Here is a 24,825-nt window from a genome sequence, read left to right on the forward strand (position 1 = left end):
AAGGGAGGAGGAGCCAGGAGCATGGGCAGGGGACCCCAGAAGAGGAGGATCGAGGCTGCTCTGTGCAAAACCATTACACAGAGCAGGTAAGTTTGACATATTATTAAAAAAAATATCAAAGCTTTAGACTCAGTTTAATATACTTTACAAAGCTGGTGGACATCTGTGTATAATCCTTATAACGTTCCTTCAACACTTCTTCGGCAATTTATATTTAGATGTGATAGTGACGTGTTTAGGGTGAGAGGGAGATGTCTGTATCGCTCTACTTGATTCCTTTGCCTTGTGGCTTTTCAGCTTAATAGGACCATACAAAGAATGTCAAAATAACCTTCAGATATTATTTTTTATAGTTCAAGGAATAGAAAATGTCACTTTTGGAGCTTAGACCAGATAAAATGCCCTAGTTAATACACACAAAATAGCAGAAATTTATTTTAGCATTATTAAATATGAAAACCTACAGCTCTTTCCACTGCAGCGATCATCTTGTTTATGGTCCATTGCATGTAGCATTCTATTTCTAAATCAGAAATTGCACCACTGTAGATATACATTTGAAAATACATTTGATATTTTACAATAAACGTTACATTAAGGAAGACCTCCAAGCAAATGTAAAACATTTAAAAAAGGTTATCCTAATATGTGGATTTGGCCACTACCTGCACTTCACCTAGGATTGCTTAATAGTAATAACCTTATTACCTTTATTCCCCAGAGTATGTTTTTCAAGTTTGAATAAACATTCTCATCATTACTATTCCTTTTTTTAAGACTTGAATTCTTCAAGCTAAATCTCTCCTGGAGAAATATTAAGATGCCATTGCTGACCTCCTTGCTAGTTGCCTGAATAAGCCTTCTGGCTTCTGTTAGCATTTAGCCCAACAGGATTTTTGTTGCCCGACTCAGTCCTGCTGCAAGAACTAGTTAAAATGTCACCATATATGCTATAGTTTTTTGTTTTTTTTCAGTCGGACTAACAGTCCATTTCTCTGCAACTTGAATTTCATCATGGCTAACAGTCCAATCAACAAAACTAATTTTTTCGAGCCTACACTTGTTAGCAGGTCTGTGGGGTAATGTGTACACTTTTTGCCCTCTAGGAGATGACAGTGGAACTGCTTACAAATGCTTGAGGTGGCATATCTGTGACTTGCTTGCTTTTCTCTTCATGACTTTCCAGGCAAGCAGCTTCTTCCCCGCCCATGATCAGATCATGTAGCATTCCTGAACTGGTGGTGCAGAGCATGTACCAGATTCCACCAGTCCTGGTGTATGTCACTACTAATGCCGTGTACACACGACCGGACTTTTTGACAGCAAAGGTCCGATGGAACGAGTCTGTCGGACAATTCGATCTTGTGTGGGCTCCATCGGACCTTTGCTTGCCAAAAAGCCGGCAGACTTTAGAAATAGAACATGTTTTACATTTTTCCATTGGAACTTCGCCAGACCGAGAAATCCGTTTGTGTATATGCTAATCCGACGGACAAAAACCGACGCTAGAGTAGCTATTGGCTACTGGCTATGAACTTCCTTATTCTAGTCCAGTCATACGTCATCACGTTCGAATCCATCGGACTTTGGTGTGATTGTGTGTGGCCAAGTCCGTTCATTCGTAAAGTCCGTCGGAACTCTGCCGAAAGTCCATCAGAAAGACCGTCGGACCTAGTCCCTCAAAAAGTCCAGTCGTGTGTACGCGGCATTACTGTTTGTTAAAAATCGGGATAAATTATGAAAATTGTTTATAAAACCAGAACAATATAAACAATGTTGTTGTTGGCTTAGGGGTTTGAGGAAATAAGGATACTGACAATGGACTCATGTAAAATACCTTTGTTTGCAGATAAGTGTGTGGAATTTCAAAAACTTAACATGACCAATGGAAGTGTGTCAATGTTTGCCAATGCCACATCTCCAGTGATGGAGTTCTGGGAGTAAGTACTATTTCTGATTATTTAGTTGCTCCCAGTTTGTTTTTGTTTTTTGTATGGTTTTGTGAGAAATAATTGTACTAGTACTGCAATATCTGTTGCTTTTTTTACATTTTATTTACTGCTTGATAATCAAAGGTATTTTGTGCTATGTTAAAGTTTTTTTTAAAGAGGAAGTAAACCCTGATGGGTTTTATTTCCTCTTTGTTTCCCTGCAAAGGTAAAGCATAATGGGCTACTATGCATCACATAGTAGCCCATTATGTGTCACTTACCTGACACAGGAGCCAGCGATGTCACCGCTGTCCCCTCTTCCATGAAGCGTCCATCTTCCTTCCGGGTATAATGGGTCCGGCGCTTTGATTGGCCAGAGCTGCAATGACATTACTGACATAACGGCATGATCGCGGTTAGTAGTGGCACGCTCAGTGCGCCTGCGCGCCGCTGTCTACGGCGCATGCGCCGTAGACAGCCATGCCTGTCTTTTGCAAATATCTCCTAAACCGTGTAGGTTTAGGAGATATTTCTTGCACCTAAAAGTAAGCCTTAATCTAGGCTTACCTGTAGGTAAAAGTGGTCTGTGAGGGTTTACATCCACTTTAAGCCATTTCTTTTTATTATTGCTTTGGTGTTAAGGGGATAGAACCCCCATGCCCATAAGGCTGGGTTCACACTATATGCATCCGCGGGGCACAGTAGGGGGTCCGGTGTGTCCCAGTTCACCATTTCAGGTCCAAATTTTTGGCTTAATTCGGACCTGAAATGGAGCCAAAGGCGCACAGGACCCCTGTGCAATCTGCTCCATGGCCACCACGGAGATGCGTGAACCAGTTCCATTGAGAGCCTGGCACGATCTCCTGTCATGCAAATTGGATGTGGAAAAACTGCATCCAATTCACACTAGTGTAAACCAAGCCTTAGGGAAATCTAGCCTTTCTTTCTATGTGCCCCAGTGACCACTGTTACTGTGACTGACATCCAAATTGTTGAGCTGTCATCAGAACAATAATAGAGGGAAATCTTCCAGTGGGGACAATTTTTCCAGGGACAATTGTCCAAGGGAGCATTTTATGAACTTTGGAGAGATTTCCTATCACTTCATGTTGTATCTATGAGACAGAAGTAAGGTGTCCCAATAGGACACAGATGAAAGGGGTTTTAACCTTTTCCAACTTGGCTAACTGTTACACTAATGTTTTTATGAAGGTCCTAAGATAAAATTCAGTATATATTCCAAGGTTTTTCCAATATCTTTAATTCAGGCACGCCATACAGGCTCAGGCCTGTTCCTTTGAATTTAAACTTAATCATTCTACAATAATATCATTATTAGATGCTAAAGGGCATAAACAGGGTCTTATATCACATCTGTATTGGGTACTATATAATAAGTTTCAAGATTCTGTAGACATCCTCTCAAGGGCTCAGTGGGAACGAGACCTGGGACCATTGACAGACAACCATTGAACAATGGCTCTGTCTGCGGTCCCTAGTGTATCGTTGTCCACTACGCAAAAACGAACAAAATTATTAATTTTACATAGTTTGTATTATACTCCTGAGAAACTATTTAAATGGAATCGTAGAGATTCCCCTTTGTGTCCTCGCTGTAGAGGAGCCCCTGCAAACTTAATACATATGCTATGGACATGTCCTAAACTCCACCAATATTGGCAGGGCATAGTCGAGACTATTAATAGTCTCTTTGGAATAAAATTACCATCAGAACCTGACATACTGTATGTTTTTTAAATATAATAGAGGAATCTAGTATTCCAGATGTTACCTATATTACAATAGTAAGAAGTTTGTTTCAAGCTCGTAAGTTAATAGCACAAAAAGGATTTCAGTTTATCCACCAACCGTGCAGGAATGGATAATTTAAAAAAAAAGAAACCGTACTAATAGTAAAATATATTTATCTGCATGAATGCTGTTAAGGCAAATTTGAGACTATTGCCGCGTACACACGTAGCGGACTATCTGACGGACTTAGTTTGGTGGACTTCCCGCCAGACTGTCCGTCGGACTTTCCGAACGGGCTACTTGCCCACACACGGCACTTTTTCAGCGGACTAATACGGCGTACTAAGTCTGCCGTACTATCCGCCCTACTTCTGAAATGAACGGACTCGCCCACACACGCGGAGGAAAGCCCGCTCATTTCGAGCATGTCTCCAGGTAGGCGGGGCCCGCGAAGGAGACGTCGCTGGCCCCGCCACCTGGTATGGACTTAAAGGGGAACCCCAAAGCCTAAAAAAATTGGCATGGGGGTCCCCCCAGGTCCACGTCAGACCCTTGTCCGAGCACGCTACCCGGCCGGCCAGGAAAGGGGGGACGAGCGAGCGCCCCCCCTCCTGAGCCGTACCAGGCCGTGTGCCCTCAACATGGGGGTGCCTTGGGGAAGGGGGGGCGGTGCGGCCCCCCACCCCAAAGCACCTTGTCCCCATGTTGATGAGGACAAGGGCCTCTTCCCGACAACCCTGGCCGTTGGTTCTCGGGGTCTGCGGGCGAGGGGCTTATCGCTATCCGGGAGCCCCCTTTAATAAGGGGGCCCCCGGATACCGGCCCCCCACCCTATGTGAATGAGTATGAGGTACAATGTACCCCTACCCATTCACCTGTAAAATAAAGTACAAAAAAAACACAACACACAAGATAAAATAGTTTATTGCACAGCTCCGGGGGTCTTCCGTCTTCGGGGGTCTTCTCGCCAGACTCCTCCGCTATCTTCTTCTAGCTCTTTTGCTAGCGGTGGAGCCCAGCTTTCTTCCTTGCCGCGGCCTCTTCTTCTGACTTTGGGGGTCTTGCCCCCCTCTTCGGTTCTTCTGCCGGGCCACCGCGCTTCAGTCGTCGCCGCCGCTGCCGCCTTCTGTACTTCTTCTTCTTCTCCTTCTTCTTCTCCTGGAGATGTTGACTCGACGTTCTCTCCGGCCGCAATGCCAGGGACGCGCTGCGCGGCGACTTATATAGGGACAAGGGGCGGGGTCATGGGTTGATATCACATGGGTTGATGTCACATGGTGACCCCGCCCCCTTACGATGTTACAGTCCCGGAGGATGCTGGGACTGTCGCCATGTGACATCAACCCACGTGACATCAACCCATGTGACATCAACCCATGACCCCGCCCCTTGTCCCTATATAAGTCGCCGCGCAGCGCGTCCCTGGCATTGCGGCCGGAGAGAGCGTTGAGTCAACATCTCCAGGAGAAGAAGGAGAAGAAGAAGAAGAACGGAAGGCGGCGGCGGCAACAGAAGACCGGGCCACAGCCTGTAAAAGAGCTAGAAGAAGGCGCGGTGGCCCGGCAGAAGAACCGAAGAGGGGGACAAGACCCCCGAAGTCGGAAGAAGAGGGCGGCGGTGAGGAAGAAAGCCGGGCTCCTCCGCTAGCAAAAGAAGTAGAAGAAGATAGCGGAGGAGTCCGGCGAGAAGACCCCCGAAGACGGAAGACCCCCGGAGCTGTGCAATAAACTATTTTATCTTGTGTGTTGTGTTTTTTTTTGTACTTTTTTCACAGGTGAATGGGTAGGGGTACATTGTACCCCATACTCATTCACATAGGGTGGGGGGCCGGTATCCGGGGGCCCCCTTATTAAAAGGGGCTCCCGGATAGCGATAAGCCCCTCGCCCGCAGACCCCGACAACCAAGGGCCAGGGTTGTCGGGAAGAGGCCCTTGTCCTCATCAACATGGGGACAAGGTGCTTTGGGGTGGGGGGGTCGCGCCCCCCCTTCCCCAAGGCACCCCCCATGTTGAGGGCACGTGGCCTGGTACGGCTCAGGAGGGGGGGTGCTCTCTCATCCCCCCCTTTCCTGGCCAGCCGGGTAGCGTGCTCGGACAAGGGTCTGATGTGGACCTGGGGTGAACCCCCACGTCGATTTTTTTCGGCGTTGGGGTTTCCCTTTAAGTCCATACCAGGCGGCGGGGCCAGCGATGTCTCCTTCGCGGGCCCCGTCTACCTGGAGACCCGCTCGAAATGAGCGGACTTTTCTCCGGGCGGAAAAAGTCTGCTCATTTCAAAAGTACGGCGGACTGGCATACACACGGCCGGATTGTCCGCCGAAATGCAAGTCCGATGGGAAGATTGGAGTGCAAAACTACTTTCTAAGTCCGCCGTACTTTCGGGTCAAAAAAGTGTGCCGGAGGCTACACACGGGGGGATTGTCCAGCGGACTTCAGTTTGCCGGACTTTTCCACCCGCTTGTTTGATCGTGTGTACGCGGCATATATGGAGAAGATAGATGGATGCTGAAGGCCCCTATTTTTAGGGGTGTTCATGGACTATTGAGGATATGTGTATTGGGACTGTATTTGGCTTGTTTGTGTGTATTGTATTTTGATTTTTTTTTTGTTCACTGTATTAAATCTCAATCAAAAATTTACTGGATTTGAAAAAAAAAATAATTAGTATATATATCAAACTTAGGCCATTTGTTACAGCCCTTCCCTCCCCTCCTGAGTAGAGAACCAAAAGGTATGTGACATTCAGAACTAGCTTCTCAAGTATAAACAGAAGGATAGAGAAAAATAGGGTTTCAGAATAGACATCCTGCTCTGTAAGACATGGTGTGCATCCCTTTGACTAGTCTGGCTTAGAGCAGCTTGTTACTGAGCCAACATACAGTTTTTGACTTTCACCAAGAAGCTTTTAAATCTGTTAGGTTGCTAATTTCACCTTAGCCTATAGAAAAATATTCTTAGAGTGATGTTATTTAAAGAAAACACAATTGCAGAAGTTGCAGCTCTTACTGAGTTAGTACATCAGAGAGGACTTATATCAGTATTATGCCATCTATACTACCCCTTTGTAAACTTACCAAACTGTAGAGTTAGTCAAGTAGATGCGATGGAAGGTAAAGTTGTGTTGGGAAGGGAAGCTACAGTCCAACTGTATGTTTTGGGCCGAACATCTCCATGTGTGTTTACTATGTTTGATATGCTGCCCAAAGTGTTAAACTAATGTCACATTATCAGATACCACTGACCAGCCTGAGAGTTTATTTAAAAGGCAAAACTTTTTTGCCTTGGTTTAAAAGGTGAAACCCCTTTTGGGCCTTTATTGTTGGTTATTTTGGGATATTCACTCTATCTATTTGTCCTAGTGACGATTGTCACTGGGGCTAAAAGTATGTGACAATCCTGAATTTTAGAATCTACAGAACAGGAAATAAGAAGAGAACTTTCACAGTGATTGGGTCAGGCTCAAAGACCAGTAGCTATAGCAATAGAGAGGCTCCCACTGGCTAGCATGATAGGTATACAAGCAGGTCACCCTGGTGGATGACGCAGGCTAATCTGAGGTGTGAGGTCTAAGTACTAATCTGTATTCACCAGAGCTCCTGATGGTGGAGATGGGTTTTGCTACATGTTAGTACCAGTTCACGGACCTCAGGATTGCCCCACCAGTAGATGAGCAAGCTGGGGCCCAGTAGCAGCTGTAGCAGGTAGGTATTAAGCAGAAGTGTAGTCAGCAAACAAGCAAAAGATCAGCAACAAGTGGTTGCAGGTTTGGATCAAGCAGAAGCGTAGTTGAGGAAAAAAACAAAGGTCTGTAACAAGTGGTAGTGAGAATAAGGACAGCTGCAGGTATGCAAAGGAGCATGATATCAGCTTAAATCAGGAAGTTTATGAGAGGAGCAAAGAGTTCAATGTTCACCATAAACAAGAGACAAGGCAAGAAAGCCCAAAGGATCAGATAGGGAGCTGTCCAGCATTTCAGCAGACTCAGCAAGAAGCGATGCTGTCAACTCAGCAGAGGTTGTGGGTTCAGATCCTGGTCCTGACAAGATCTTTTAGATGTTAGGCAAGGATAGTCTTACACACTACGGAAAATGTGTGATAGGACTTTGTTGTCGGCAATTCCGACCGTGTGTAGGCTCCATCACACATTTTCCATAGGAATTTCCGTCACACAAAATTTGAGAGGTGGATCTCAAATTTTCCGACAACAAAATCCGTTGTTGGAAATTCTGATCGTGTGTACCCAATTCTGACGCACAAAGTTCCACGCATTCTCGGAATCAAGCAGAAGAGCAGCACTGGCTGAACTTCATTTTTCTCGGCTCATCATATGTGTTGTATGTCACCGCGTTCTTGACGTTCATAATTCCTGACCAACTTTGTGTGACCGTATCTGCATGACTAGTTTGAGCCAACATCCGTCAGAAAAAAAACCTTGGGATTTTGCTGTTGGAATGTCTGATTGTGTGTACAGGGCATTAGGATTTTTTTTAATGATTAATAATCAGAGGTAGAGAACAGAGCTAAAAGTTACAGAAAGAGATTTAAAGTGTATGTAAAGGTAAAACGTTTTTTTGTTTTGGAAAGCATAGGAAGGTGTTATACTTTCTGCCAAGTTATATTCCAGTTTGTGTTACTGCTGGGGAGGTTTACCCATATTTATCCTAGTGACCACTGTTACCCTGACATAAAATCATGTCATGAGAGCAAGAGGTAAGCAGAGATTTTTCAATAGGAACAAATGTTCTAGTGACAACTGTCTTAGAGGTTATTCACTTTACTTTGAGAAATGTTCTTTCACTTCTTGTTGTGTCTACAAAAAAGCAAAGGCTAATTTATGCATATGTTTGCACGTGAAGGCAGTTTGCATGGTAACTAAGTGGAGATTGGAAAGTAATACCAGTGAAATAATATTATTGCATATAACTAGAGCTGTATTTCTGTATAGCCAACATACACCATGGTTTAGGAAAGCAGAATCAAGAGGGGCAGCACCAAGCCACTTGCATATAGCTTTGTTCACAGTTAATGATATATACATTGTATGTTCATGCTGTAAGTGGACATCCATGCAGTTTGCCTTAAAAATTGGGTAAGGGGCACACAGCAGTTGTGTCAGGAATCAGCAGCTGGGAGATCAGATATACACTATATTTTCAAAAGTATTGAGAAAATTGCCTTTACACGCACATGATCTTTAATGGCATCCCAGTCTTAGTCTGTAGGCTTCAATATTGAGTTGGCTCACCCTTTGTAGCTATAACAGATTCAACTCTTCTGGGAAGGCTGTCCACAAGGTTTAGGAGTTTGTTCAATGGTAATGTTTGTTCTTCCAGAAGTGCATTTGTGAAGTCAGGAACAGATGTTGGATGAGAAGGCCTGGCTCTCAGTCTCCACTCTAATTCATCTCAAAGGTGTTCTATTGGGTTGAGGTCAGGACTCTGTTTAGTCCAGTCAAGTTCCTCCACCCCATACAGCTAATTTTTTGCTTCCAAATCCGTATGCTTCATGTAAAGTCCCAACTTCTTCTCTTGCTTCGGTTTGACAGGGATGGAGGCAATTGTGACGTAACTGTCCTATGCCTCATACAAAGTCCCAACCCTTTTTCCTTTACACAGTTCCTCCACCCCAAACTCATCTTTATGGACGTCAAATGACACCCGCCCAGGATGGGAGAACCCTCCTGCGGACATCATTTGACTATGGGCGGGGAAGGTAGGAAGTGTTTAAAGTGGATGTAAAACCAAAACATTTTTTTTATTAAGACTCATATCTATTACAGCAGAGGATGTAATTTCATCTGTGCCCAGTCTTGCCACGAAGAGTTAATCCAGCTCTGAACAATGCTCTTATCTTTCTTCAGTAAGATACAGAAACAGACACACAGAGAAAAAATAGGAGTCTGTTTATTCCCCCTTGCTGTGACTGACAGGTGATTTTCTTATCTCGAGAAGTGTGAGAGAGGCATTCTGTGTACTTCACATTCCCCTCTCCTTTCTTCTCCAGCTCTCCCCAGCTCTCCCAGGATTGGCTGCTCCACACCTCAGCATGATTGGGCATGCTGAAGTCATGTGGTGTCTTTCTTGGGTTTTGACTGATGTTAGTGATCATGGGGCATAATCCACGAGACCAGCAGAAGTTCAGTGTAAGAAATATCGATGCCTGGCCAAGGGGAGTGTAGAGATGGACTCCACTCACCGAACCCTGGACAACAGACCTGCCCACAGAATTTGGAGTAGTGCAGGGTTCCAAATAACTAAATGGGAAATATTTGACAGGTAAGGATACATGCAGTTGGCATGTACTGTATATCCTTATAGATCAGCACTATGGAAGTAATTTAGAAATGATGAGAGTGGGTTTACATCCACTTTAAAGTTCATGTGCGTGTAACGGCACCGGCCCCAATACTTTTGACAATGTAGTGTATATAGCTTTACCAAGAAATTGGGACAAAACCATATGCATATATCTTTAACCACATGACCTCCTTCATGACCAGGCCATTTTTTGCAATATGGCACTGGCACTGCGTTACTTTTACTGACAATTGCGCCATCGTGCAACACTGTACTCAAAGAAATAGAGCTTTATTTTGGTGGTATTTGATCATCACTGCGTTTTTTTTTTTTTTTGCGACAATTAAAAAAAACAATATTGTCTTATAGAAAATGCATCCAATAAAAAGAATTCAAAATCAAATTTCTTCATAAATTTAGGCCAGGGGTCTTCAAACTACGGCCCTCCAGTTGTTCAGGAACTACAATTCCCATCATGCCTAGTCATGTCTTTGAATGTCAGAGTTTTACAATGCCTCATGGGACATGTAGTTCAGCAATAGCTGGAGGGCCGTAGTTTGAAGATTTCTGATTTAGGCTAATATGTATTCTGCTACATGTTTTTGGTAAAAAAAAAACAATAAGCGTGTATTGATTGGTTTGTGAAAAAGTTATAGCGTCCACAAACTATGGGATATACAGTATGTATGGATTTTTTATTTGTTAATTTTCTTACATTAGTAATGGTGCCTATCAGGGACTTATAACAGGACTGCGATATTGCGGTGGACCATCGGAGACTAATTGACACTTTTTACACTTTTCAGGAACCAGTGACACTAATGCATTGATCAGTGCTAAAAATATGTACTGTCACTGTACTAATGACACTAGCTGGGAAGGGATTAAACATTCGGGGGCGATGAAAGGGTTAACTGTGTGTCTAGCCTGTGTTTGAGTACATTGTGTGCTGCTTTCACTAGGTGAAGAGATTGATTCTAGTCCCTGCTTTGCAGAGACACAGAATACATCCCTCCCCCCTTGTCAGAACTGAGATAAGCCTTGTTTACATAGGAATATCTCAGTTTTCTGTGTCTGGAGAACATCGAGTGCCCCTGCAGGCGCGACTTGCGACTTGCGCAGCCGAGCCCCCTTGCCACAGTATAACTACGGCGGGTGGTTGGCAACTAGTTAAAGTAGTAGCACACCCTAACACCAAAATCCCTGCATCTACACATGTCCACGATCTAACACTAACCTATCTAGCCCTGTAAAGAAGAAATCAGTATACATACCTTTTTTGAAGCCGATCCAGTCCGCTCTCCAGCGGCGGAAGCTCTAGAGAGCACACATCCGACAATGGCTGTGAAAAGAATGGGGAGTGACACCCCTATAGATGATTTACTATGGGGCTTCTGTTGTCGGGTGCCGCCTCTGCACTCACTTCCACAGAGAAGCCGCCGCTGACAGCTCAGCTTGGGATCGGCTCGGATCAGCTTCAGAAAGGGTATGTCTACTGATTTCTTATTTACAGGGCTAGATAGGTTAGTCTTAGATCTTGGATGTCTGTAAATGCAGGGATTTTAGTGTTAGGAACCAGGTCATCACAGGTTGACTGTGAGAGGGGCAAAATAATTAGCAAATTAACATTTAAAATAAAATGCATCAGGCCCATAGGGAGAGTGGTAAAAATAGAGACCATGGTGGATTAAAGTGGAGCTCCAATTTCAACACAAATACATAGCCCATACTGTATATCACATGTGGTCATTTCACCTGCCCTTTAATATATTATCTATAATGCTTATGGATTTAAAGCAGAACCTCCGGGATTTAAAAAAACAAAACAAAAAAAAAGGTATTTCTGCAGACCTATTTAATGTTAGATATGGCTACAAGGAGGCCTGCAGAAAATCAGCAGCACTATAATGCAACAGTGGTTGAAAAAAGTATTATATTTCAAAGATAAAACAGTTACATAGCACTATCATTTAATTAGAGTTAATATCTCCTTTACCTAAAGTGGGAAAGAGCAAAAGACAGCAATGGGGAGAAAGAAAGTAAAAATAACAAAGTGTCAAAGAGAACAGCGAGACGATCTGTGATTAATGATTGCATGTAAGCACACACAGTATGTGATGTGGATGTATGTTTCAAGATGAGAAGATAAAAGATGGCTATGCATTAGTTAGAGTTTGGCAGCTTTGGACCTCATTAAACCTTCTACATCTGCGAAGCCCCTATATTCTGCCACAATTTAATATCCCCCACTGCTGGTCACCTACCAGATCTCCCTACTGTGTGCAATTCTTTTTGAAGACTTTCAGGTAGCAACAGTCTCTAAATATAGACTGATGATCAGAAACATTCAAAGAGCTGAATAGGAAATGCCCAAGGGACTAATGTGTCTACAAAAGAAAGTGTAAAAGCACTGGGTCATAGAGTAGACTTATGAGCCTTTGGATCCAGGTATTAGGTAGACTGATGTAACCGCATGTGCTACCCTGCTGAAGGTTGGATCTCATCATCTATCTTAGGTTATTAGATCTTTGTTGCAGTCATTTTCAAAATACAGTTGAGCTTATTTGATCTTTTTACATCATATGATGCTGGTAGCAGGGGAAAAAAAAACACATTTGCTTCTAGCACTCTGTTGATAGAACAGTTGTTTAATGTGTAGAAATGTAGCCAAGCCAATCTGTGAGATGTGCCCAGAGCATAGAGAGTAGAGCCAAAAGGCTTATATTTATATTTTTGATAATCTGCAGAGCATGCCAGCATTGGCCCTGGTTTAAATAGTGATATTAAGCTGTGGTTCCTTTAGGATTCTGATTAATGTTTAATTACCACTAGGGAAACCTCCTTTCTAAAAGTGGTTTGTCTTTAATTGACATTTAGATATTACTCCTGCGATAATCTTCTGTGGTTTGCAGTTAGAGTTGGCATATTTAGAGATTGTACAGACACCTGTAAAAATATGAAGATATCTATTTACCATAATAGCACTTGAGTGCCAGTGTCAGGGGACAGGAGTGGTAGAATCAAACCTTGAAATGTACAAACTGGTTATTTTATCCTTATTTTTTATTCATTCTTCTTTTTACCTACGGACATTGCTGGCTAGATTCAACATAAGAATTGAATAGGAAAGAGGTACAGAGAAAGTTGTCAGAAGCAAACATTAAACTTCTCCAAAACTAACTTCATAATAAAAATATACAAAGTGTAAATTGGGTTTTATCATTGTACTTGATATTTATGTACTCACTTTTGTTGTCAGCGGTTTAGACATTACTGGCTGTGTGTTGAGTTATTTTGAGGGGACAGCAAATGCACACTGTTATACAAGCTGTACACTCACTACTTTACATTGTAGCAAAGCAGTGTTAATTTAATCGACTAAAATGACTAAAACATTTTAGTCGACTAAATGAATATTATTTTAGTCTAAATACGACTAAAATTGAGAGCACTAAACAAGACTAAAACTAAAATGGTATTTTAGTCAAAAGACTAAAATGGGACTAAAATTAAAATGGTATTTTAGTCAAAAGACTAATGCACGATCGGAATTCTCGTCGGAAAAAACTGGTTTTCCCGACGGATTTCAGACGGAATTCGGCTCAAGCTGTTTTGCCTACACACGTTCACACCAATTTCTGATCATTTATAACGCGGTGACGTACAACACGTACGACGTGACTAGAAAAGGGAAGCTCAATAGCCAGTAGCCAATAGCTTCCGTCTCGTAGTTGAATCTGAGCATGCGTGATTTTTGGCGTGTCGGAATTGCATACACAAGATCGGAATTACCGATAGAAAGTTTTTCCGTCTGGAAAATTGAGAACACGCTATCAATTTTTGGCTTGCGGGAATTCGGACAGCTAAATTCCGATGGAGCATACACACGGACGCATTTTCCGATGAAAAGTTCTCATCGGTCTTTTTCTGGCCAGAATTCCGATCATGTGTACGCGGCATAAGACTACAACTAAATTGAAATTTGACTTCAAAATTAACACTGGCCTTTAAGAGGAAGTAAACCCTGATGGGTTTACTTCCTCTTTTTTTCCCTGCAAAGGTAAAGCATAATGGACTACTATGCATCGCATAGTAGCTCATTATGTGTCACTTACCTGACACAGGAGCCAGCGAAGTCGCCGCTGTCCCCTGTAGTCCGCCGCATCCATGTTGCTTGTGGCGTCTCGCAGCTCCGACGAATCACAGCGGCGCAACCGCGATGACGTCACTCCCGCGCATGCGCACGGGAGTCGCGCCTCGCAGCTCCGCCGCTGTCATACGGCGAAGCCGCGATGACGTCACTCCCGCGCATGCGCACGGGAGTCGACAAATTTGGCAAATCCATTCTTGGATTTGCCGCATTTAGTGCGCATGCGCGCCGCTGTCTACGGCGCATGCGCCGTAGACAGCGGTGCCCATTTTCGGGCAAATATCTCCTAAACCATATAGGTTTAGGAGATATTGCTTGGACCTACAGGTAAGCCTTAATCTAGGCTTACCTATAGGTCCAAGTTGTTTGGAAGGGTTTACTTCCTCTTTTAGTGCATGTTCATACCTCAATACCTTAAATAATAACAGAGATTTTTCTCTCCAGCAGTATATAATGAGTTTGGAAATTGTAGAGAAATGTTAACGAATGCATTACAATTTAATTACACCCATTCGATTTCAGATGACTAAAATGGAGATTTTAGTAGACTAAAGGGCAGGACATTTTAGTCGATTAAAATGTACTGGAGATTTAGTCGACTTATTACGACTAAAACTAAAACAATTTCAGAAGACTAAAATGGCACTAAAACTAAAATACAATTTTAGTCCTAAGCCCCTGTACACATGGTCGGACATTCCGAGAACAAAATCCATCGGATTTTGTCCAAAACTGGTGTTGGATACACATGGTCGGACAAAGTTGTCGGAAAATCCGATCGTTCATAACATTATGACGTTATTTAGTTACGACGGGACTACGTTCAGGCTAGTAGCCAATAGCTTTGGTCTAGGAATTTGATCTGAGCATGAGTGGCACTTTGCCGATCGCAATTCTCTACAAACGATCGGACGAAGTCCGATCGGATCATGTTGTCGGTATTTTTCTTATCCAGCTCTCAAACTTTGTTAGTCGGACATTCCGATGGAAAAAGTCAGATGAAGCCCACACACGGTCGGATTATCCGACAACACGGTCCGATCGGACATTTTCCATCGGAATGTCCGACTGTGTGTACAAGGGCTAAGACTAATGCCGCGTACACAGGATTTTGGTCGGAAAAAGCTCTGATGGTTTTCCCAATGGAATTCCAGCAGTATTTCACTCAAGCTGTCTTGCATACACCACCAAATTCCAAGTGTCAAGAAAGTGGTGACGTACAACACGTACAACGGGACTTGAAAAGGGAAGTTCAATACTCATTAGCCAATAGCTTCCATCTTGTAGTTAAATCTGAGCAGGCGTGAGTTTTTGATTGTTGGAATTGCATACACACAATTGGAATTTCCGATAGAAACTTTTTCCGTCTGAAAAATTGAGAACCTGCTTTCAATCTTTTGCTGGCGGAAATTCCGCCAGCAAAAGATCTGTATGCCACCAGAATAAAATTAAAAAGTAACAATCAAAATGAATTTGAAGTGCAGATTTTCAGCTTTAACCGCTTGTGGACCAGCCGCCACAGTTTTACTGCAGCAGGTTGGCTCCGCTGCACGAAATAATGTTATTGTACGTAATCTCGCAAGGTCTGGATAGCAGGCGTGTGCCTGCCCGCCGCAAGCTCCTTGAGTCCGACTGCGGGTCTCACGGTTTTGATTTCCGCGGGGATATCTGTGATCGGAGAGGAAGAATGGGGAATTTCCCCATTCTGCCTAGTGACACTGATCACAGCTCCCTGTGATCGGTAGCGGTGATCAGTGTCATGTCACACATAGCCCCAACCCCCCACAGTTAGAGCATATCCCTAGGAAACACTTAACCCCTGCAGAGCCCCCGAGTGTTTACTCCCTCCCCTGCCAGTCACATTTACACAGTAATCAGTGCATTTTTAATCGCACTGATCGCTGTATAAATGTGAATGGTCCCAAAATAGTGCCAAAAATGTCCAATGTGTCCGCCATAATGCCGCAGTCATGATAAAAATTGCTTATCGCCACCATTACTAGTATAAAAAAAATTATTTGTAGACACTATAACTTTTGTGTAAACCAATCAATAAACTCTTATTGTGATTTTTTTTACCAAAAACATGTAGAAGAATACGTAACAGACTAAACTGAGGAAAAAAAAAACTTTTTTTATATATTTTTGGGGATATTTATTATAGCAAAAAGTAAAAAAAATTGCTTTTTTTTCAAAATTGTCGCTCTTGTTTTGCTTATAGCTCAAAAAATAAACACCAGAGGTGATCAAATACCACCAAAAGAAAGCTCTATTTGTGGGGAAAAAAGGACGTCAATTTTGTTTGGGAGCCACGTCACGCGACCACGCAATTGTCAGTTAAAGCAACGCAGTGCCTAATCGTAAAAAGTGCTCTGGTCTTTGGTCAGCCAAATGGTCTGGGGCTGAAGTGGTAAATTCAAGGGGTTGAACATAAATATAAAGTACAAATTTTAGGAACTACAACTATTTTTATACACAGTCCTCCCTATTTTCAGGGGCTCAAATGTAATTGAACAAATAAATGTAATCATAAATAAAATGTTAATTTTTAATATGTTGTTGAGAATCCTTTACTGGCAATGACTGCCTGAAGTCTGGAACCCATGGAAATTACCAAAGGCTAGGTTTCCTCCTTTCTGATGCTTTGCCAGGCTCTAACTGCAGTTGTCTTCAGTTGTTCTCTCACTTCACGTCTTTGTGACAATGTATTTATGCCAGTCTCTTTGTGCCTGGTTCCTTGGTTGTAGCCAACAGCATTTCTTTGTGATGTAGCTTTGAGTAAAGTTTCATAATGTCATGACCACCTATTTGATAGAATTTGATGGACTCGATCGCCGCGGGCATCCCCGCGATCGTCTCACGGAGCGGCCGAATAGAGCAAATGCTGTGTAAACAACATTTGTCTATTCTGCCTAGCAACTAGTGACGCTGATCTCTGCTCCATGTGATTGGAGCAGAGATCAGTGTACACTAAATGAAAGCCCAACCCCCCCACAGTTAGTAACACTCCCCTAGGAACACTTAACCCCTACACTGCCACCCACTGGTTAACCCTTTCACTGCCAGTGTCATTTACACAGGAATCACTGCATTTATGTAGCAGTGATTACTGTATAAATGACAATGGTTCCAAAAATGTGTCAAAAATGTCCGATGTGTCTGCCATAATGTCGCAGTCACAATAAAAATCGCTGATCGCCGCCATTACTAGTAAAAAAAAAAAATAATAAAAAATTATTAATAAAAATGCTATAAAACTATCCCTATTTTGTAAACGCTATAACTTTTGCGCAAACCAATCAATAATCGCTTATTGCGATTTTTTTTACCAAAAATATGTAGAAGAATACGTATCGGCCTAAACTGAGGGAAAAAAATGTTTTTTTATATATTTTTGAGGGATATTTATTATAACAAAAAGTAAAAAATAATGCGTTTTTTTCAAAAATTGTCGCTCTATTTTTGTTTATAGTGCAAAAAATAAAAACCGCAGGGGTGATCAAATACCACCAAAAGAAAGCTCTATTTGTGGGAAAAAAAGGACGTCAATTTTGTTTGGGAGCCACGTCGCACGACCGCGCAATTGTCAGTTAAAGCGACGCAGTGCCGAATCGCAAAAAGTGGTCTGGTCTTTGACCAGCAAATTGGTCCGGTCTGAAAGTGGTTAAAGTAAATTTGGTTCAGTGTATTTCTTTTATGATTAATATGCCTATTGAGAGGGGACAGTCCCTTGACAGTCATTTGTACAAGGAGGGTATATTTGATTTCAACAAATGAGCTGATATCACCTGTGCATTGTGGCTTGCTTTCCACCATATGATTTTGGGGATATTGTCAGCTGATACGATTTTTTTTCCTGGAGGTAGATAGTTAGTAGGGATGAGCCGAACACCCCCCGGTTCGGTTCGCACCAGAACTTGCGAACGACCCCCGCGTTCGTTACGAACGTTAGAACCCCATTGAAGTCTATGGGACTCGAACGTTCGAAATGGAAAGTGCTAATTTTAACGGCTAATATGCAAGATAGTGTCCTAAAAAGGGTTTGGGGACCTGCCTCCTGCCTCAGGGGACATGGGTCACTGCAAATTTTTTTTTAAAAAACTGCCGTTTTGGCGGGAGCACTGATTTTAATGACGATTAAAGTGAAAAAAAAAGTGAAATATTCCTTTAAATATGGTGCCTGGGGGGGTGTCTGTAGTATGCCTGTGAAGTGCCACGTGTTTCCCGTGTTTAGAACAGTCCCTGCACAAAATAACACGGAAATAACACCATTTAAAACTGCTTGCGGTTTTAATGTTATATCTGGTTCCTGCAATATGGTTGAAAATCATTGAGAAACATGGCATGGGTAGCCCTCCCTGCCCATTACCAGCCTATTTGGGTCTTGTACGCATATTAAGGGGAACCCCGTACCCATATTAAAAAAAGGAAATGCGTGTGGCCCCCAGGCCCTATATACTCAGAACAGCAGTATACAGGCGGTGCAAACAAGACAGGGACTGTGTAGGTTTGTTGTGTTAAGTTGAATCTGTTTGTCATTTTCAACCGGTACATTTTTAAAGTGTAGCTCCAGTCAAAAAAACGATTTTTAAGCTTTTTGGAAAACATAGGGAAGGGTTATCACCCCTGTATAATTTGTTTTGTCGTCCATCTTTTTTCATCTCACTTGCTGCTGTCTCCTTGCGTTTGCAAGTAGGAAATGTTTGTAAGTTGGATGTTTGAAAGTAGGGGCCTGCCCTATATTATAGCGGTATGTACTGGGTACAGAGCACGCAGATAGCACGCACTATCTCCTAACACTACTGACTGCAAGCTCTATTATTAACCACTTGACCACTGGGCACTTAAACACCCTTAATAACCAGACCAATTTTCAGCTTTCGGTGCCCTCACATTTTGAATGACAATTACTCAGTCATGCAACACTGGACCTATAGGAAATGTTTGTCCTTTTTTCACACAAATAGAGCTTTCTTTTGGTGGTATTTAAGCACTGCTGGGTTTTTTATTTTTTGTGCTATAAAAGAAAAAAAGACCGAAAATTCTGCGAAAAAATGAATTTTTCTTCGTTTCTGTTATAAAATTTAGCAGATTAGTCATTTTTTCTTCATAAATTTTGGCCAAAATTCATACTACTACATATCTTTGGTAAAAATAAGTACAAATTGGTGGATATTATTTGGTCTTTGTGAAAGTTATAGAGTCCACAAGCTATGGTGCCAATATCTGAAAATTGATCACACCTGAAGTACTGACGGCCTATTTCCTTTTTTTTTTTTTCCACAAAATTGTCATATTATCAGGTTATTTCACACACACAGCATATGCATACCACAAATTACACCCCAAAACACATTCTGCTATTACTCCCGAGTACGGCGATACCACATGTGTGAGACTTTTACACAGCGTGGCCACATACAGAGGCCCAACATGCAGGGAGCGCCATTAGGCGTTCTGGAGCACCCAGGCCAATTCTGACATTTCTCTCCTACATGTAAAAATCATCATTTATTTGCTAGAAAATTACAGAGAACCCCAAAACATTATATATATATATTTTTTTTTAGCAAAGACCCTCGAGAATACAATGGTGGTCGTTGCAAATTTTTATCTCACACGGTATTTGCACAGCAATTTTTCAAACGCGTTTTTTGGGGGGAAAAAACTGTTTTGTGCTTAAAAAACAAACAAAAAAAACAGTAAAATTAGCCCAATGTTTGCATAAAGTGAAAGATGAAGTTATGCTGAGTAAATAGATATCAAACATGTCACTCTTCAAAATTGCACATGCCCTTGGAATGGCGCCAAACGTCGCTACTTAAAAAATCCCCATAGGCGACGCTTTTTTTTTTACTGGTTACATGTTTTGAGTTGCAGAGGAGGTCTAGGACTAGAATTATTGCTCTCGCTCTAACATTCTCGGCGATACCTCACATGTGTGGCACATGCGAGCACATGGGGACATGGGCGCTTTAATTTTTATTTTATTTTTTTATTGTTCATTTTACTTTATTTATTTTAGTTTGACATTTTTTTCCCCAAAAATATATTTTTGATCACTTTTATTCCTATTACAAGAAATGTAAACATCCCTTGTAATAGGAATATGGGGTGACAGGTCCTCTTTACAGTGAAATCTGGGGGGTCAATATGACCCCACATCTCACCTCTAGGCTGGGAAGCCTGAAATAAAAAATAAAAAAAAGATTCTGGCTTTGATCGTACTGGCGAGTTGGTAGAAGCACCGGAGGGCGGTGAGGGGTGGGGGGCGTCTATGGCTGGGTATTTCAGGGTATCACCGAGTATGGCTGGGTATCTCTGAGTATGGCTGGGTATGGCAATTTATGGCAGGGTATTACAGAGTATTGGCAGGGTATTGGTGGGGTACTACAGAGTAATGGCAGGGTACTGCAGAGTATTGGGGGTACTGCAGAGTAATGGCGGGTACTGCAGAGTAATGGCAGGTACTGCAGAGTATTGGGGGGTACTGCAGAGTAATGGGGGTTACTGCAGAGTAATGGGGGTTACTGCAGAGTAATGGGGGGTACTGCAGAGTAATGGCAGGGTACTGCAGAGTAATGGGGGGTACTGCACTGCAGAGTAATGGCAGGGTACTGCAGAGTAATGGCGGGGTACTGCACTGCAGAGTAATGGCGGGGTACTGCAGAGTAATGGGGGGGTACTGCAGAGTAATGGCAGGGTACTGCAGAGTATGCACTGGTATTGCAGAGTATTGGCAGGGAATTGAGCGGTTAAATTCGGTGAGCAGCGATGTGGGCACTGCAGATGAAGCCCACATCGCTGCTGACACCGATCTCTTTCCCCTCCGCTGTACCGATCGGTACAGAGAGGGGAGGGAGGAACCGGCGTCATAACATGACGCCGGTTTGTTTCCAAGTGATCACTCCATCATTTGACGGAGCAATCACGTGGTAAACGGCCGCTATGAGCGGCCGTTTACCGTGATCCGTGATGCGCCGGGTCCTGTGGACCCGGCGGTCACGGATGCTCTCGAGTGCGCACACCTCGGGGCACGCGAGAGCAGAATTCTGGGAGGCCGTTAATTAACGGCCTCTCAGAGTTAAACAACCGCCCTGAAGCCGTTAATCGGCAATGGGCAGTTGTTAAGTGGTTAAAGCTAGATCACTAGCTATATAGGTGAGGTGAATATAGTGGTGTATACTGCAGTCAGGGCACAGACAACAACCACTACACAGCAGCAAGATAGGAAATCAGCCAAAAACGATCGGTGTGTACTGTGTTGAAGGTACACAGAACACCCACTGCTTCAGATGCTAAGTAACACACTACACGAGGCCGCCTCAAAGGCGGCCTTATATAGTGTGGGGCGTGCACTACACAGCCTGAGCTATGATTGGCCACAGGCAGGATGCCTGTGGCCAATCATGGCTCTCCTCGCTGCCGGCGCTGCGATTGGCCAAGCATGCGGGGTCACAGTGCATGCTTGGCCAATCATGGGGCAGCAATGCACTGCGCCACCGCAGTGCATTGTGGTCCGCGCGCGCGTCACTCGAATTTTGACGCGAACGGCCCAAACGTTCGGAATTCGCCGAACGGCCGAACAGCCAATGTTCGAGTCGAACGTATGTTCGACTCGAACACGAAGCTCATCCCTAATAGTTAGTAAGGTTGAATAAAGACACCAGTCCATCCTGAGTGAGTGTGGGTCTACAATTGTCCCTACCCTCAATCCAAGGTCCAAATTCATATACTAGCGGTCAATTTTGGACTGAAACCAATTAACCTACCAGCATGTCTTTGGAGTATGGAAGGGACGTGAAGTGGAACAGCTGATAGACAATGGTAATTAAGGCTACTTTTTGCCTTACATAAGGTGAGAGGCTAGGGGAATCACTCTGCATGAGCTGTCAAATAGCGGCTATTAAGGCTTATTTAGCCTTTTTATGAGTTCTTTATTTACATGGTCCTGTGCATGATACCAAGTTTTCGCCTTCCATTTGACGTGCCTGGAAACTATTTACTACTTGCTACTGATGGTCTGATGGTCTGGTATTGGAGACAAGACAGAGAACCTGCTATCCTTATTGGGCTGGTTTAAGCACATACGCCTATTGAGACTTGAGTGGCGTAAGCCCTGCTAAGTCCACACGCCTCCTCCATAATCACGGTGGTGGTGGTCTTTTCATTTCCAAGAGTTCACTTAATAGTGGGATTTCTACACCTATTCATTGGAATTACTTTTCACTTGGACTGTAACTGAATTTACACCTTGGAGAGTGTTTATGGACTAGTCACCATAATATTTATGTTGAACTTTTTATTTTTCTGTTTTGGTTCACTTATCACATATGATTGAAACCAGCACTTTATATACATTTAGGGCCGGTTCACACAGCAGGCGAGGCGAGGCGACTCCGACTTGCCTCGCCGCGACCTGCCGCGGCCTCAGCGGCGACTTGCAAATGACTTCTGTATAGAAGTCAATGCAAGTCGCCCCGAGGTCGCCCAAAAGTAGTACAGGAACCTTTTTCTGAGTCGGAGCGACTCGAGTCGCTCCTCTCAGAACGGTTCCATTGTACAGAACGGGGGCGACTTGCGAGAGCGAGGCAAGGCGAGTCGTGTATACATATATTTGTATTTATGCATTACAACATAGCGCTACATTTTTTCGTTTTTTTTGGAATGTGGAAGGAAAACCACACAGGGAGAACATGCAAACTCCAGGCAGGTAGTGTCGTGGTTGATATTCGAACCAGTGACCCTTTTTACTACCAGGCGAGAGTGTTACCCAGTACACCACTGTGCCCAACCCTAAGTGATGCGGATGCTTTTTTTTTTAAATGTCAAAACAATGTAATAATGTAAAAAAAAATGTTGCATATCTAAAACCATAAAACAAATTAAATAAGCATATTCGTTGACCTGCTAGAAAATGCATTTCCACTTCGTTTTCATCTCTTTGTGCACTTAAAAAAAGACAAAATCAGTAAGTACAAAAGTACCAGTGTAAAAAACAACCCTTGACAGTCACCAAGCAGTGCAGAAAGCACTGAAAAATTGTAATTCTTGTCAGCCCCATCACTTCTCATTATTCCTAACACATTTTTTTAAACATTAAAAGAAAAGAGTACGCTTTTCAAGGGCCTTGTTAAAAATATGCAATTCTTTAAGCTCTGAGTTGTCGTAGGTTTTGGAAATCTTAGAATTAGTGCCATGTCATAACAATGTCATAACAAACGTCTTGCTTTGATTTATGAACCCAGAGTGTGAAATAAATAAAAAACACCACTGAAATTATGTTGCACGCACCAGATATGTAGCAGCTAATATTATAAAATTATTTTGCTCGCTATTTCTCCTCCATGCTAAAAAGGTAAGTAAATATAAACCTTAAACAAGAAGTAGAATATTTAGTTCTTCCTCCAACCTTCTATGTGGGGAGATGGGCTTTAATTGATTTTGATTATACAGTGTCTTGAAAAAGTATTCCCACCCCTTGAAATTCTCCACATTTTGTATTTTGTCACGTTACAACCAAAAATGTAAATTAATTTTATTATGATTTTATTTGATAGACTAACACAAAGTGGCACATAATTGTGAAGTGTAAGGAAAATGATAAATTGTTTTTAATTCTTTTTATAAATAAATATGTGAAAAGTGTGGCGTGCATTTGTATTCAGCGCCCTTTACTCTGATACCACTAACTAAAATCTATTGGAACCAAATGCCTTCAGAAGCCACCTAATTAGTAAATAGAGTCCACCTGTGTGTAATTTAATCTCAGTATAAATACACCTGTTCTGTGAAGCCCTCGGAGGTTTGTTAGATAACCTTAGCGAGCAAACCGCATCATGAAGACCAAGGGACACACCTGACAGGTCAGGGATAAAGTTGTGGAGAAGTTTAAAGCAGGGTTAGGTTATAAAAAAAATATTCCAAGCTTTGAACATCGCACTGTCCAATCCATAATCCAAAAATGGAAAGAGTATGGCACAACTGCAAACCTACCAAGACATGGCCGTCCACCTAAACTGACAAGCCAGGAAAGGAGAGCATTCATCAGAGAAGCAGCCAAGAGGCCCATGGTAACTCAGTATTATTTGTAAATCATATTGAAAACCATTTATCATTTTCCTTCCACTTCACAATTATGTGCCACTTTGTGTTGGTCTATCATATACAATCCCAATGAAATATATTTACATTTTTGGTTGTAACATGACAAAATGTGGAAAATTTCAGGGGGTATGAATCATATTTGAAGGCACTGTATATATGCTGACAGTATGTATTTTGGTATTACTTGATACTATATCTGGTTCCCCACAGAACACGGAAATGCAATTATTTCTGTAAATATAGATTGCTAAATACCTTTTCTCATAAGCAGTATATAGCAGTCGTGTGACTTCTATCAGTGTCCAGCTGAGCACTGGTTAAAGCTCCTCTGGCTGTCCAACAAGGCTGCATGACCCCTACATTTCTTTCTGGACAGTTCTGATTGGCCCTGTGCCAAAAACAAAAAAACTCTCTAGCAATATATACCAAACTGAGCACGTGCAGAGTGCCTCCTAGGGCTCTGTTCTATGAACAGATGGATTGGGGACAGAAAAATAAGGGGATGATCAGAGAAGACAGGATCAAACAATCTTTTTACACAGTGCAGAGGATTTACACCCTAGGTTCCACAGTGAGCATAACAATCATGC

General features: G+C 42.7%; 1 protein-coding gene across 1 annotated transcript in view; it reads left to right on the forward strand.

The window, feature by feature from the left end:
* SLC6A11 (solute carrier family 6 member 11) overlaps positions 1–24,825 on the forward strand; it is a 376,923-nt gene that overhangs the window by 90,323 nt on the left and 261,775 nt on the right. The window contains exon 5 of the mRNA XM_077452108.1: positions 1,850–1,940. Within this exon, the coding sequence (XP_077308234.1) occupies positions 1,850–1,940 (91 nt within the window). The remainder of the gene's footprint in view (positions 1–1,849; positions 1,941–24,825) is intronic.

This window comes from Lithobates pipiens, unplaced genomic scaffold (assembly GCF_037356315.1).
Source record: "Lithobates pipiens isolate NorthernLeopardFrog02 unplaced genomic scaffold, aLitPip1_a1.2 Scaffold_23, whole genome shotgun sequence".
NCBI lineage: Eukaryota > Metazoa > Chordata > Amphibia > Anura > Ranidae > Lithobates > Lithobates pipiens.